Source organism: Poecilia formosa, unplaced genomic scaffold (genome assembly GCF_000485575.1).
Source record: "Poecilia formosa unplaced genomic scaffold, Poecilia_formosa-5.1.2 Scaffold11, whole genome shotgun sequence".
NCBI lineage: Eukaryota > Metazoa > Chordata > Actinopteri > Cyprinodontiformes > Poeciliidae > Poecilia > Poecilia formosa.
This window is the reverse complement of record NW_006799950.1, coordinates 3,742,524-3,758,922: the sequence shown is the minus strand read 5'-3', so window position 1 is coordinate 3,758,922 and position 16,399 is coordinate 3,742,524. Positions and strand designations below refer to the sequence as shown.

The 16,399-nt window shown below is 42.7% G+C and overlaps 1 protein-coding gene across 1 annotated transcript; it reads left to right on the top strand.

Annotated features, from left to right (window-relative positions):
* naa15b (N-alpha-acetyltransferase 15, NatA auxiliary subunit b) lies at window positions 1-14,322 on the top strand. Its single transcript, XM_007544621.2, has 20 exons — window positions 1-185; window positions 6,119-6,203; window positions 6,283-6,387; window positions 7,391-7,548; window positions 8,416-8,550; window positions 8,900-9,053; window positions 10,060-10,179; window positions 10,263-10,358; window positions 10,485-10,591; window positions 10,703-10,775; window positions 10,855-11,024; window positions 11,135-11,287; window positions 11,868-11,996; window positions 12,085-12,298; window positions 12,424-12,617; window positions 12,700-12,808; window positions 12,893-12,991; window positions 13,085-13,228; window positions 13,651-13,748; window positions 14,026-14,322. Exons 1-20 carry the CDS (start codon window positions 132-134, stop codon window positions 14,221-14,223), a joined length of 2,595 nt encoding a protein of 864 aa, XP_007544683.1. The 5' UTR covers window positions 1-131; the 3' UTR covers window positions 14,224-14,322.
* The last annotated feature ends 2,077 nt before the right edge of the window (window positions 14,323-16,399 follow it).

The following is a 16,399-nucleotide window of genomic DNA, read 5'->3' as shown; positions in this document are numbered from 1 at the left end:
AAGAGAAAACGGAGCAATCGAGCAGAGAGTGGCTGCTGAAGCAGGAAAAGCAGGGTTAACGGCGCTCAACTCATCTGGACTACCCGGGCTAACTTTAGCTACATGTGCTGAGGTCGATTCCGACTGCAACGATGCCCACGGTTACTTTACCGCCGAAGGAGAACGCTCTCTTCAAGAGGATTTTGGTGAGTTATTCGTTAAAGGGCCGCCCGGTCACCAGCAGCCGACTTTTGGGGTTTGATCATCAGTGAGCTGACAGCCGCTTCAGCATGATACCAAAATGTCATCATTGAGTAAGTTAGCTCGCTAGCTAGCCTGGGCCTTAATATGCGCTGTCACTGCTCTGCGTTAACTGCTGGCAGTGATATTATGACTGTTCTGAAAAACCTTGTTGTTTATATTAAACCACTGCGAATAGTGCAGTTGTGTGGCTGATATTATGCACAGTTGACAGTCAGCTAGCGTCAGGCCCCGCCGTTTGTCACAACAAACAGCCTCCATGTAAGCTAACTCCCTAGCCACACGTTAGCCTCCAAGTTAGCTTCCACTTTCTCACCTAATGGCTCATTTCTGAATGTAATGTGGCGTTTGCCTTTTCACTTTTTATCGAATACAGACGGGCACGCTATCTGTTATATGTCCTACATTAGAAACTAGGGCTGCTCTAAAGTTTTCGGGAAATTTCGGGGTTTCTAATCGGCTAAAGCTAGTCAGCCTCGCTAGCTGGGGTAAGCGGTCTGTCAGTTAGTGTTGATTAAAGTCTTTTTTGCGCTGTTGCAGCTGCTGCTCGCGATTAGATCAGGGCAGATTGGGGTTGTGCTATTTTTTTTTTTGCACGGAGGAAAAGCACAGCCAGGAGCGGTGTGAGCGTGTCACCGTGTTTGTAGCGGATTTAGGCCTGTTCATCCATCCCTGTGCTCCATGTATGCATCTGCCTGTAGCCTCGCTGTGAACTTGTCTGCACGCTGACAGGTGTGGCACAAAATTACTAATCAAGCTTTGCCTCGGTTTGATCATATTCTCACCGAAGGGACTGCTTTATACTTCTACCACGGTTTGTGTTGTGTATATTATTGTACTTTAGTGCGGGTATTTGTACAGTAGCGACACACTTTCCAGGAACCAGTGTGTGCAGGTAAATCACCATTATCCGGTTCAGATAAACATGATTGTTTTGAGAGCCGGTGGCTCTGTAGGGAGCCAGAGGATGTTGACCTCATTTAGCAGACCGCTACCAGTCAGCAGGTCTACAACGGGCTGCATAAAAAAAAAAAGACTGTAATCTGCACTTGAATTTTCAAACTAATCACTTCTGCACATGGCATTGTGGTGTTGTGTGGTATTAAAGCTATTATTGGTCGTAAAATTGACAATTTTGACTCGGTCTTACTATTTTGGTCATTAAGTGCTTAATAAGAAGTGTTCAAATTTCCCATACAATTAATTAAGTTAAATGTTATAGTCTGAAAGTGACTCTAAACAACCTGCTAAGACTTATTTATTGGTGCCTATGATCTCAAATAGCTACAGCTGACAAATTGTAAAACTATTACTTTAAATCATCAGCTGTCAAAGCGGTACATAATTCCCCCCTCGCAGCTATGAATTAGCGACTGGTCTGTATGAAACTTTGGGTGGGAAACGGCTCAGATTTCACATCCTTAAAAAATATTTATGAAGGCTGAAATACAACGGGGTGAAGGGTTGAAATGAGCAGAATAGTTCTTCTTCATTAATATAATAATCTTTATGAAACTGGACGATATACTAACTACATGGTTCTGCACAAGTTATTGCAAATGTGTCAGTGTATTAATGCTACTACAATACAGTCAACAATAATATTATGAATCTCATGATTTCCTGCTGTGGTGCTTGGCTAATGGCGTGTCCAGTATGTCCCCCCCCCTAAAAAAAAAGATGTTACAGTTATTTGTGTGCCAGTTTGTCAAATAAACATCAGTGTGACTTTAGCAGCATTAAGAGTATTGCAGAAAAAAAAAAAAGAGAAATCAGACAATCGTATTTCTCTTTTTAAAAAAATAATGTAAAATCTGGGTTTGGTTTTCCTCTTGGGTTCTTCTCCAGCTCTTGTTAGGAGTGCACAGAGAAATACTTTATTCCTAATTTCCCAAAGGGGATCTGCAGCATAATATTGGATGAATAGGATGCTTGTAGAATAAGTTTTAGAACATATAGAATTGGTTTGTGTTAAAAGTTGGATGTTTCACTATCAGGGTGTTGTGTTTATTTTTTTTAAAGCTTTTCCACTTGTAGAGCAGCCAAGTCTGTTGGCTGCTTTAACTGTTGCAGGTTAGCTTTTATCTTTCGACTTTGCACATCTATGTGAAACAAAATTACAATTTGGTTAAGAAAGGCACAGCATTATAGTATTTATGTTGTGCACAATATAAAGGTGATCACAATGAATCAACATTAAAGCTTTGGGTTGTGGAGCAGAGGTGACGTAGCATGACTAGCCAACAAGCTCTGGTGGCTGATTTCTAAACTTTTCTGTTTCAACTGTTCAGCCAAACATAGCAGACAATTGGCTGTGCGGCACCTCAAACCCTGAGCTGCCGCATTGCACATCTGTCATGTGTCACAGAATGACCTTCCTTTAAAACCCAGGAATGTCAAGGCCTCTAAGAGCACCTGCAAAATTATCTATTTGTTTCAAGACATCTTTTCTATATTAAGTAATTAAGAATGTTCTGAGAAATTTTCTTTTGGCCAAACTCGTATATATTTTTATTTACTTTACTTTTCAGTACTGACCATTTTGGAACTAGGGCAGTGTAACTATCGATTTTGCGATATATATCGATATTTTCTTTCTTAGAAAAAAATCGATATTCATCTGCAAGTATCGTAACATCCAACTGTCACCTTGCTCACTCACTGCTTGCTTCACCGGGAGAGTGATTAGGTCATCAGGTTTAGAGTGATTCCTTCAGATTTTAAGTGTCAAGGTTAAAAAGGTATCAAACTATTCAGAGCAGGGTACTTGGTGCACTTTATTTACTTTACAAATGCATGTAAGCTACAGTTTGTAATGTTTCAATTAAAAGAAACATGTTTTCTCACCACTTCTTTGATTCATTTTGTCCAGCTGTCGACTTTAAGTCTGTGTCCATGGACATGCTTTTAATCAGTTTTCAGTTAAATGAATTCAATCCAACTCTATAACAGTCACAAAATGTCACCAAAATCACTCTGTCCCTCTAAAATCTTTCAGAAAATCGCAAAAGTGTATTGAATTGTATCGTTTGCTGAATATCGCAATATATATCGTATCGTAAGCAGAATATCATGTATCGTATCGTGAGATTATTGTATCACTACAGCCCTATTTGGAACTCAAAATTCTAGACTTTTTTGCCCGAACCATATCCAAATGCCAGAAAGTTTCAATGACATCATACTCGGGCGTGGAAGTTGACTTATTCATTTATTTACTTATTGGGCGTAGATATGTAGAAAGCTATTTAAGGAAAACTGCATTGTTTTAAGCGTGAGGCATGTCTGCATTTTAATTTGTGTGCAGGAGAGTGAGGGAGAGCGAGACTTTCAGCAGGTAACGGGAAGGCTGAAGAGGGTACAGGAATGTTGCTGTGTTTCATCCATTTGTTGCTTCGATCAGCAAATGCTTCAAACTTTTGGTCTTTAAAATGTGAACTCCATTATCGTGTTTAAAGACATTAGTAAAACCAGCAAATACTGGCTTTCAGACACACATGAGATCTGATCCCAATGTAATTAGTGACAGCTCGGGGCGTTCCTAACATCATTTGATCTTATTGGCTGCTGTTTAACTATGCTCAGATGTTTAGCAATAGAACAAAGAAAAGTTTCTGATCTCACCAACGATTTTTCTGAATTTAGCTGCAACATTAATTAAACTGAGCATTTCTGCAATATGAAAGTCAGCTTCCAGCCAGCATGGTATGAAGTGCTTCGTAACATTAAAGCTTGTTGTGGCAGAGCTTTTTCTCTCTTTCAGTCTGACTTCCTTTCACACAGAATGTGGTGTCATCGCTGAAAACAGGCTTTGAAAAGTTTCGTCAGACTCAAAACGTTGGCACCGGCAGAGAGCCCCTGCAGCCTCGAGCCACATGCTCTGGCAGATTTTCTCTCCAACTCAGGGGGCTGAGTTATTTTTGTGAGGAGCATGCCGAGAGAGCGCAGCTGGTTGTGTTAATGTTGCTAAATTTATATTAAAATACGCAGATGCTTACGGCGTCATCAGCGTTCATGGCTTTTTTTTTTCTCTCTTTCTTTTGTTAAAATAAAAATTATTTGTAATGTGAAATTTCACCAATTCTGCAGGATTCTTCACTTTTATGTAATTGTAAAGCTTATAGGGAAGTTCCTCTGTTTAAGAGGAAGTGTGTTTTCACACATTCGATTTTATATTATTGTCATACATGCATAACAATTTATGCCGTCCGACGGCTCGTTTTGGGATATATCAGCTTTTCATGCATGAAGCAGGATTGCAGTTGATATTCAGAAACGTATTCGTCCAGCACAAACAAATGTAGAGGGAAAAAAAAATATCAAAGCCAAAAACTGTCAGAAAACCCCTACACTATCCATTTTTATTTGTCTACCCCACATGTTGCGCTTCGGCAGCATTTTGGGTCATAAACAAGCTCATGTTCCAGCCAACTGTGGCATGCGAAGCTCATGTCGTCCTCCTTCTTCCTTTTTGTTTAATTTTAGCGGTTTGTGGGTCAGCGAAATGCCATCTGCCACATTAGTTCTTCCTCTCTTATAAAAAAAAAAAAAAAAAAAAAAAACCCCGTTGTCACGCCCGACAGCCACTAATCAGCTTAGCAGCAGAGGCGATGTGGCGTTTGTTCAACGGCGTCCCTAGATGAAGCTTCCGGGCAAAACGCTTGGCGTTTCTAAACCTCTGCGTTTCGGAAAAAGGAGAAATGTTTGTTTTTTTTTCTACTAATGGGGAGGAATAGTAATGTAAATGTAATTGCAGGTGTTTCCCAATTAATTAGATCATCCTCAAAGAAATTATTAATTTACAGAAAATCACATGTAGCTTCATCAGAGACATCCATCAAGCATTTATTTCTCATAATTTAAAAAATAAAAACATTACAGCATATCAGTAAAATTGCTTTTCAACACAGAAGTGTTTGTTTTAAAAGTTTATGTGCAGCGTGTGCATTTAATTATTAGCTGGTCCTTTTGCATGAATTGCTGCGTCAGTGCAGCGTGGCATGGAGGTGACTGCGGCGCTGCTGAGGTTTTAAAGGTGGTCTGATAGCAATCTGAAGTTTGCGTCGTTGGGTCTGGTGTCGCTAATTTTCAGCTGCAAACTTCTTGGTAGCTTCTCTATAAGGTTGTCGACACCATTTTCAGGCCAAGCAGACAGTGACGCCATGTTCACTGGAGCAGATATCGTTGCTTTTTTGGCAGTGTGGTAAGACACTGATTCCTGGTGGAAGATTAAATCTCCATGAGGCTTGTCAGCAGAAGGAAGCGGGAAGCGCTCTGAGAGTTCCAGGCAGACGGATGCAGCGCTCTGGGAACAGCCAGCTTCTTTGGCGTAGCTTCCTCGTGGAAGGTGTCGGTGACTTTCCTGCTGGATCACTGTCAGCCTAGCAGTCATCAGCCCCTTTATGTCTAGTCATCATTTCTAATTTTAAAAATCCTTTTTTTTTTTTTTTTTTGTATTGCTTGTGTGCAATCTAACTTTCTGTGAAACGGAATTTGGCGTTTGCATTAGCTGTAATCAATAATCATCACAATGGACAGAATGGACACACACTATGCTTGGAATGCAGCATAGTGTGTGTGAAGGTGACGTTTTGCCTAAAATTGAATTTCTGAGATAACTAAGCTATTCAGTGAGCGTTCTAATCTACTGAGATGCTTTGATTTGTCTGGATAAGGATGTAAAGTGTGAAGCAGATACGAGAGGTGGAAAACGCTCATCAGTTTTTCTGTGGATTTCTTTGAAGTTTCAGTTCAGATAGTAATTTCACATTTCATTTGACTTCTTAGGAAAGACTATCACCATTTTTGAGAGTTTTAGAGTGGATATCGGTGTCGTCTCTGTAGCCTAATGTCTTTTCTCCCCCTTTTCCTTTCACAGCGATGTTACGAGCACAAACAGTACAGAAATGGGCTCAAGTTCTGCAAACAGATCCTGTCCAACTCCAAATTTGCAGAACACGGAGGTAAGAAAAGTATCGTCTGATAGAAATTTTCCCCCTCGACGCTTTCTTCACTCTTTGCCGTGTCGTATTCCTGCTGCAGAGACGCTGGCAATGAAGGGCTTGACCCTCAACTGCCTGGGGAAGAAGGAGGAGGCCTACGACCTGGTGAGGAGAGGCCTTCGCAACGACCTCAAGAGCCACGTCTGTATCCTAACTCGAGGCGCGTTCGGTCTCTACGCTGTGTGTTATGCAACAGAACCGCTGGGTTGAATTCGTCTTGCAGCGCATCCTGTCAACACGGCTCAGCTTCGGCCTCTCCTGTCATTCTGAGGCCCGGTGTAAAATTTGTGCACCCTCTGCGCAGATAAGGGTTACCTCAGCAACACCCCATCTCTGAGCGGGCTCGCTGGTATCTCTGTAGGCTCAGTCTGCTCTTATCTCGAGTAAGTAGCTGCGTGTGGAGTGAACCAAAAGGAACCGCCTGCTCATAAATCAAGTGTGAGCTTTCAGGGAGCAAATGCTTGGCAGCAAAGTCCCTTAATTAATGTGATCTGTTGCAGTGATTTAGTCGATTTAACGGGGTTTGTTTTATCAATTCACCAGGTATTATTACTTCATATCATTGCATGGTTTAGTCTGTTTGAATTATTTATTCTCATCAGTGACTTTTTGTTTTGACCGTCAAGTTTTACTGATTTTAAAATTATTGGTTCACTGATAGTCTGGATAAAAGTCGATTCTGTATTTACAAACTTTATTCCTCAGGGTTGCCTAACTCTTCTTTCTACATTCCTTTCTTAATTTCTATACACTTGCTTCCATCTTTTCTTCTTTGCTGCCTTATTTTCTTGGTCTCCTCGTTTGTTACTCATTTAAATATTTAAATTCCCCTTATGTCTTTCCTTCCTTCCTGGTTTTATTCCAAAAATGTAAAAGCTGAATTTAAACCCTGATTCAATAACAGTTCCAAAGTGACTTTTTGGTGCTTTTTGACAGTTATACTTAAAAAAAAAATGGACTGAAAACTTGTGAAAAGTATTGAAATTGGACCTGAAAAATGTGTTGGGACAGTGCTGACCTAAAGGCTGTGCTTTGACAGGCCCACTGCCCTGACCAGAGCTCCCTGACGCATACAGTTTGTCTCCTGACCTCAGACGCTTTGGACGAACAATGTGTGCTCTTTCCTTAACTCTCCCCCCGCGTCGCAGGCTGGCACGTCTACGGTTTACTGCAGCGCTCCGACAAGAAGTACGACGAGGCCATCAAGTGTTACCGCAACGCTTTGAAGTGGGATAAGGACAACCTGCAGATCCTCAGAGATCTGTCGCTGCTGCAGATCCAGATGAGGGACCTGGAGGGATACAGGGTGAGGTGGACCAGCCAAATCAAATCCTCTTGAGCCCAGCTAGCCCTGTTGTGAGAAATAAGCTGGGAAAATGTTTGACCTTTGGCTTGAGTTAAAAAAAGAGAAAGGAAAAAAAACTCAATTGTCGGCAAAGAAAGATTGTTTGTGATTACGCACAGATTGATTCGTCACTATGCCTCAGGCCCTTCAAGACTTCAGTGTGTTAGTCCTCACATTTCACGATTATCTCAGCCTGGGATTCACATCTAGTGAGTGAACAGAGTGCAGAGATAAATGTTTTGGTTGAAGGGATTAAAAATATGAATGAAATTGTAAAAAGCTTCTCTCAAAAAGGCTTTAGAGCAAACCAGCATCATGGCCATCATGACTCAGCAAAACGCTCCACTCTACAGCAGGGGTCAGCAACCTTTTCCATTCAAAGAGCCACTTTTTCCCCTGGCTGCTGCAAAATAAAAATCAAATGGAGTGTCAAAAAACAAACATTGTTTTTGAATATATTTCTTCATAAAATGTTTTCTTATGAAAGTGAACAAAATTAAACTACAGTGTGTTTTTGTTTTCAAATTTTAGAACCAATTCTGTTACAAACGATTTTGTAGAATGAAGTGAGCTTTTTCTATAAATATGGAAAATGAAGGTAGATGGGTAGCATACTTGCTTTTAAATGCCTATTGTAGAAATTACTTATGAAAAAACTTCTGTAATTATTATTTCTTGTTGTGCAATCAAAAACATTTTATTTTGGTTTTTAAGAACCACAGTGGACAAACTGGCTCAAAACCCCTTTTCCTCCTCCAAACATCAAATAATTTCACGTATCAGAACTCAAAGTTGAAGAAGACATAACTATTTTCTTTGTTTCTGTAGGAGACGAGGTACCAGCTCCTGCAGCTGCGCCCCGCCCAGCGGGCCTCTTGGATCGGATACGCCATCGCCTATCACCTTCTTGAAGATTACGAAATGGCTGCAAAAATCATTGAAGAGTTCAGGAAAACACAGCAGGTGAGATGCAGTGAAGGCCGCTCTATAAGACGAGAACAGAGTTTGCTGGCGGATTTTGTCAAGCTGTTGTTTGACAGCTGCCGTTTAATTCACACAAGAGGCTTTTTTTTTTTTTTTCCTGCTTAAATACCAGACTCTGAAATCTGACCAGCAGTGGAGCTTTACCCTCTTTGTCTGATGAGATTAGCCCGCTTCCTGCCTTTGTGCCCTCGTTTGTAGCACGACAAGCAGACGCCGTTATAAACTTGTTCGCAGTTTCCTGTCCGGCGCAAAGGCAGCCAGCGGCTTCCACGGGTTTCCATAGGTCAGAAAAACTCACGTAGGCCTTTCCCTGCCTGTTTCCGCCCAGACGTCTCCGGACAAGGTGGACTACGAGTACAGCGAGCTGCTGCTGTACCAGAACCAGGTGCTGAGAGAGGCCGGTCTGTACAAGGAGGCCCTCGATCATCTGTCCAACTACGAGAAGCAGATCTGCGACAAACTTGCCGTGGAGGAGACGCGAGGTGAGTCTCCGCCCTGCCTCGCAAAAAGTATCCACACTTTCAGCTTGCAGCAGAAGGTGCTCCGATCGGGTGAGGCTGTGGGTGCAACATGGTGGTGGCAGCATCATGCTGTGGGGATGTTTTTGTGTGTTTGAATTCCAGTCACTTTGTTCCACTGTGGACCAACAGCAGCTACTGGTTTGGGTTTTGCTGCCCAACATGAGGAGCAAGCGAGTATGACAGGCCGTTTTTACATTTAATTTAAAATGTAGCTGTCCCATCTGAGTCATAAATATTTGAAATAAGGAATTTGTCCGGGTTCAGAAGGACGGCGGTGTCAAATATCTCTGCAATAAAGCGTCAAATAATTCCTCGATTTATTATCATTTTCTTAATTTGTACTGTTTACAGCGAGTTCAGTAATATTGAAAAAACTTTAAGCATTTCTACCAGTTTTTAACTCTGCTCGGTTTGGAACATTGTTTCACATTTTCTCCTACTTAAATATAAGATCAAATGAATCTGGTGTTCCAGGATTGAATCTGCCCACCTTGATTTACAAGATGTACAATATTATTACTAAATATTCAGCTCTATGATGTTGGATTGCTTTGGATCATTATTTCGCATCCCTCTCAAACAGAGTTCGTTTAAACAGGAACATGTGGTGCAACTTAAATAACCGTCTGCTGCGAAACATGTAACTGTGTGGAAAAAAAGTAAATGGTTATTTGTTTTTCACATTTTCAAGGAAAACCTACAACTAATTTATTCAGTCCAGTAAAAATTGACAGTGTTAGTAGAGAAACTACAATCATTTTAACGTTCAACATGAGAAATAAAATCTGGTCTTCTCAGCTTTGGCTGACAGATATTTAGTCAAAAGCCCAATAATGGAGGCGTGGCCGACCCCAGTCATGAAGAGGCGGCGTCCTGCGTGATTTGCACTTTTACAGCATGACGGCATGGAACATGTTTCTGATTTAATTAGTAATTTGCGCTGAGCTGAACTGTGTTGTTCCTGCAGGAGAGTTGCTGTTGAAGTTGGAGCGTCTGGATGAAGCCACAGAGGTGTACAGGCGTCTGCAGGAGAGAAACCCGGAGAACTGGTCCTACTACCACGGCCTGGAGAAAGCCCTGAAACCCAGTAGGATTAACCTGGGAGCTGAACATGATAGTTAATCACACTGGTTTTATGAGACGCAGCTCATAAGTAGTTTCTTTCATCAGGCAGCGTTGAGGAAAGACTCAAGATCTATGAAGAAACCTGGGAGAAGTTTCCTAAGGGGCTGGTTCCTCGAAGGCTGCCGCTCAACTTCCTCTCAGGTACATCTAGTAACTCACCGACTTTTGCTTAAACTAGATCATTTTAGAGACTCTCTAAAGTGCTTTCTAGTGTTACTGATTCCTTCTTTTTTTCTTTTTGAAAACTGAATTTTTCTTTATGTGCAGGTGAGAAGTTCAGGGAGTGCCTGGATAGATACCTGAGGATGAACTTCAGTAAAGGCTGCCCGCCTGTCTTCACCACGCTCAAATCGCTGTACGGTGACAAAGAAAAGGTGAGATATTGCAGCAAGAGATGAAATTATTGTGAAACTGAAAGGATTAAAAGAAACATGATTCATTTTTCCCTCTGCCATTGAGATCACCTTGGTTCTTACTCTTCTCAGGTGGCAATTATAGAGGAATTAGTGGTCAGCTATGAAACGTCGTTGAAAAGCTGTCGAATGTTCAGCCAGAATGGTAAGCGGGAAATAATTTAGTTAATAAATTTCATGCCCTTGACAAAAAACGTGCATTAAGACGTTTTCGCTTGCTGCAGATGACGGTAAGGAGGAGCCTCCCACCACGCTGCTCTGGGTGCAGTACTTCCTTGCTCAGCACTACGACATGATCGGCCAGCAGACCCTGGCTCTCGAACACATCAACACCGCCATCGAGAGCACGCCCACGCTCATCGAACTCTTCCTCATCAAAGCCAAGATTTACAAGGTAGCAAAACGTCACGCCACACGTCTGGGAGAGTGTGTGTGTGTGTGCGCGCGCGCTTCAGTCGAGGGCTGCTCTGTTGCCCCGCGTGACCGTCTTCTTCCCTGACGCAGCACGCTGGGAACATCAGAGAGGCGGCTCAGTGGATGGACGAGGCCCAGGCTCTGGACACCGCCGACCGGTTCATCAACTCAAAGTGTGCCAAGTACATGCTGAAGGCGGGCATGATCAAAGAGGCGGAGGAAATGTGCTCCAAGTTCACACGGGTGAGAAATGTCAAGAGGTTGCTGGTGTGTTGCAGACATGTTTAGTCATTAGTTTTTCTCCAAATGTGAGCTGCGAAGCTCACTACTCGATGGCTTTGCCTCTGTTAAGACAATGGGTGTAATTATTATATTTTTCTAAAAAGGTTGCTGGAGGATCAAAAATGCTTTGAATATAAAGCGTTTTTTCTTTTCTGCTGAAATTATAGTGTGGTGGTGATTAGGGTTGAAGTGATTAATCAGATTAATTGTGATGAATTGATTATTGCAATAATCAACTATATTAGTAATCAGTTGCTATCTGGAGTGTAGACTCCTTAAAAAATAGCCATTTGCTGTTCAGAGCAGTAGGAAATCCAAAACTACAAAAATATATACATTTTGCTTTTAAGAACTCTTCAGTGCGCCTTTGTTTTTAATTTGATTAATTGCCAGAATAACTGATCATTAAATAATCGTTAGTTGCAGCCCTAATTGGATAACCCTATTGAAAAGCTGCTCTTTGTGTTGTACCAGCTTTACTTTGGATGTTCTCCCAGAGTGAACTGAGTTACAGCTGCCTGTGTTTCTCGTGTTCCCCCAGGAGGGGGCGTCAGCGGTGGAGAACCTGAACGAGATGCAGTGCATGTGGTTCCAGACCGAATGTGCGCTCGCCTACAAAGCCATGAACAAGTTTGGAGAAGCCCTGAAGAAGTGTCACGAGATCGAGAGGGTTAGTCTTTACTTCACCTGCTTCCTGCCGCTCCGTCGAGCGTCACTCCTCTGTTTGAGCTAAAACTCTTCTTCGTTGCTCTGGCCAGCATTTTGTGGAGATCACAGACGACCAGTTCGACTTCCACACCTACTGCATGAGGAAGATGACGCTACGCTCCTACGTGGACCTCCTGAAGCTGGAGGATGTTCTCCGCATGCATCCGTTCTACTACAAGGCCGCCACCACGGCGATCCAGATTTACCTGAGCCTCCATGACAATCCCCTGACGGACGACAGCAAAGAGCTGCAGGCGGACACCGGTGAGGAAAAAAAAATTAAAATCAGGCTGAGATCATTGTTCACACTCATTCTTTCAGTTCAGCAAACAAAGGCTGAAAATGTTTGATTCAGCTTTAAGTTCCTCTTTGCGCCTTTTATTCTCCAGCCAACCTGTCTGATAAAGAGCTGAAGAAGCTGAGGAACAAACAGCGAAGAGCCCAGAAGAAGGCGCAGCTGGAGGAAGAGAAGAAGAACGCAGAGAAGGAGAAGCAGCTGAAGAACCAGAAGAAGAAGAAGGAGGATGACGACGAGGAAATCGGAGGGCCAAAAGAGGAGCTCATTCCCGAGAAACTGGTCAAGGTTGGTGACGGAACATAAAGGGAGCAGATTATCAGAAACCGATGGAGATATTAACGTGATTATTGGTTCTGTCCTTTTGCAGGTAGAAAGTCCGCTGGAGGAAGCAGTCAAGTTCCTGACGCCGCTGAAGCACCTGGTTAAAGACAAGATTGAGACGCACCTGTTGGCCTTTGAGATTTACTTCAGGAAAGGTTGGCTAGCCGCCTTTTCTCCTCCTCCGACTTTAAAAGCTTGTTCTCTGTTTCATCCTTTGCTAATCTGTGCTCTCCTTGTAGAAAAATCCCTGTTGATGCTCCAGTCGGTGAAGAGAGCCCTCAGCATCGATCCGGACCACCCGTGGCTTCACCAGTGTCTGGTGCGCTTCTTTAAAGGAGGTAAGGCCCAGTTTCTAGTTCTGTTTTGCTTCGTAGCGAACACTTCTCCTCCTCTACAATGACCATCATGTCTCGTCTTCTGTCTTCCTTCAGTTTCGGAGAGCAAGGAGCTGCCGGACGTGGTCAGGACGGTGCTGAAGCAGGAAATCACCCGGCTGTTTGGAGACAGCAACGCCAAGAGCTTCAACCAGGCCTACCTCACCAAGCACTCTGACTCCATACCACACCGACTGGCTGGTGAGCAAATGTCATGACATTAGAACCAGTTTGATCATGTCATTTAGTAACAATGCTGCTCCCTCGTGGTTCTTTATTGAATTGTAAGCCGGTCGTTGTGTCCTTTTCGTTGCCGCTTGGCTCAATGTGCAAAAGATGTCGGAGTGAAACCTAAACTTAGTTCAGGACTCTCGTCTTTGATCTAAAATATGCTTCTTGCAAAAATATTTTTCTGCTTTAAGGCAAAACTTAGACAAGTATCCATAGCGTCATCGGTGTGGGGAGCATATTGCAGAATCAAATATTATTCCACTTCATGCGAGTTTGTTCACTGCACCGACTCTACAAAGTTTAAAACTTGGCTCAATGCAGGAGAAACAGCTGCTCTGTTTTACAAACATGGCGTTGCATTCCCTCAAAGTTACGTTGTCTTCGTCCTGCAGCTGCTAAGATGATGGTGTATCTGGACTCGTCAACGGAAACGAAAGCAGCAGAACTGGCCGCATCACTGGACGAGTCACTCAACAACAGAACTATACAAGTACGCATTCACTTGGTTCCAGATAAGATTCTACTTTTGATATCTTTCAGTAACACTACTTACACTGTCACTCTACTAATTTAGGTAGTTTCTAATAATTTATTTTTAAAGATTTTTATTTTATTCATTTATTACTCTTAAAAATTTTTGCATAAGAAGAAGCAAGACTAGCATTTTAGCGTTTTTTTTTTTTTTTGGCTCAAAATAAATGCAACCCTGAACAATTTGGAGCTGCTTCCTCATTTCTCCCGTGTCCGTCTCTTCCTTTGAAACACAGACCTGCACAGAAGTCCTGGATTGTCTTCGGAGCGGCTCGCTGGGAGACTGTAAAGAACACGCGGAGTCCTACCGTGCCGAGTGTCACAAGCTTTACCCTTACACGTTAGCTTTCATGCCCCCCGGCTACGAGGAGAACACAAAGATGGCGAACGGAGACGTTTCCACAGAAACGGAGGAGCTAGCCAACGAGATGTGAGCGCCGCAGAAGAGCAGCGCATAAGAAAAGGAGTTGGGCTGAGCACAGAGCCTTGTGGTACGCCAGGCAGACATTTTTTTTTTTTTTTTTTTTTTTTTTTTTTTTTTTTTTTTAAAGAGCCAGAAACAGGAAGCAAAAGGCGGTTTCGGTCCTCTGGCTCAGCTTAATCTGGTCTGACCTGGCATGGCTTGGCTCTCTCCCATGTGGGTGAACTTCAGGACTGTGTGGGTGTGTGTGCCGAGTGCGTGCGTATGTATTTGTCGGTCAAAAGGGGGGGGAAAAAGAGGAAGATGGCGGAGCAAACATTTTACTTTTTAACAGTCTGCAACCAAGTTGAACTTGAAAATAAATAGTCATCGTGAAACAGATGGGTGAAACTGTGACACAGAGACACAGATTGCTGGTTTTGGCTCGGGTCGTTGAATTTACAGCCACTTGAGTTGGGACTCCAAATAAACATCTATAGCATAACTGTGTTCCCTTGTTTTAAAAAGAATATCTCATTTATATGGAAACGAGACACAGCCGTCGCTCTATGATGTGGGACGGAGCGGATCTGGTCTCCGGTCTGCAGCCAGCTGAACAGGACATCCAGCGGCTGCAGGCGCATCTGTATCCGCTCTAAAACTCACTTCAGCGTCTGCGGAGAGTTGGGAGAAAGAGCCCGATCCCCCGCGGAGACACGGCAACGTGTGGACAGTTTTCCATCAGAATGTGCTTCCTTCACCGCTCCGGGTTCAACTTGGGAACATTTAATCCCGTCTGATCTTTTTTGGAGAGCACCTTGTAGCACAGAATAAAAGCTGTAAAAGATTGTGTTGCGCTCTGTTTCCAATACACTGCTACTGTGTTGTTGTTTTTTTTTTTTCTCCCCTACATGGTTATGACAGAGATGGGTAAACCTAAGCAATACCATAGTCACCTTCCTGTCCATACAAAGGGTCAGTGGAACCACGAACGCTAATCGGGCTTTGATACATTTGTGGATCCACTGATCCTGTAAGCAGAGGCCCGTGTGTAGTTGTTGTTGTTGCAGTTAGAAATGGTTTTATCTGCATGTCAGCGCTCTGTTGAAAAGAAAATTAGCATTTTTAACGCGTCCTTCAGAGGGACCTCGTACCTGAAGTGGCTCTCGGAACGGTCAGAGATCAGCATTGAAGCCTGTTGAGGGAAGGTGTCACAACACAATTTTACCTCTTCTGTTCCCCTCAGTTTCAGGAACTTTTCTTCCCCTTTTTCCTCTCATTCGGGTTCTAATGTGAAAGATGAAATCTGAGGTGGTGATGTATGATATCTCTGGATTTTTGTATTAAAAACAAAAGAAAAAAAATCAGAGTTTTTGTGCATCTTTTGCTGCCTTCTATTGTAAATCTAGATTCTCTGAAAAGCTTTGATAGACTTTTCTCACTTTTGAAATGCTCAGATGGGAAAACGAACCGCTTGTATTTTAAATAGATTTGACACAAAAAAGTGCTTCTACTTTGGACGGGAGGATAAACTAATGTGATGCAGAAACTTTGAACATTCTTGAAGGTGAATCTGTTTCCTGTAGAGGTCGCTGCGGAGTCGGTGTCACTGTTCAATAAACAAAGAACTCATTAAATGCTTGTTTTGTGACGACTTAAATGAAATCACTCCACATTACGATGAACGCAACATTAAAATAGTCCATAACCACATGGCTAAATGTGAGAATAAATACAAATCTAAATTATGTTCGTCATTCTGTATTCATTTAACTAGTTGTAACCTTTTTTTCAGTCCTACGCCAGTAGGCGGCGTTAACACTGCGAGGGGATTGCAGTGTGCAGCGTAACCAATCACTGAAATCGATCGTAACCGATCGTAACGATCAGCGTAACCAAGTCTGATTGGTTACGCTGATCGTTACGATCGGTTACGATCGATTTCAGTTATTTGATGATGGATTGTAGTAAATCACAGGCGTCAGACTCCAGTCCTCAAGGGCCGGTTGTCCTGCAGTTCTTAGATGTGCCACAGGTACAAAAAAACCGGAATGAAATGGCTTAATTACCTTCACCTTGTGTGGATCAGTTCTCCAGAGCCCTGCTAACGACCTAATTATTCTATTCAGGTGTGGTGCAGCAGAGGCACATCTAAAAGTTGCTTGTATTCCAAATGAGATGAACAGTTAAAATTGTCGATCGTGATTCAG

What these genes read in the sequence shown, in the direction of transcription:
- naa15b (XM_007544621.2), top strand. Translation starts at nt 132, where the DNA reads ATGCCCACGGTTACTTTACCGCCGAAGGAGAACGCTCTCTTCAAGAGG. An exon ending in AGTGTCACGAGATCGAGAGG is followed by an intron (nt 11,997 to 12,084) that starts GTTAGTCTTTAC and finishes TGCTCTGGCCAG; the next exon opens with CATTTTGTGGAGATCACAGA. An exon ending in TTCCCGAGAAACTGGTCAAG is followed by an intron (nt 12,618 to 12,699) that starts GTTGGTGACGGA and finishes GTCCTTTTGCAG; the next exon opens with GTAGAAAGTCCGCTGGAGGA.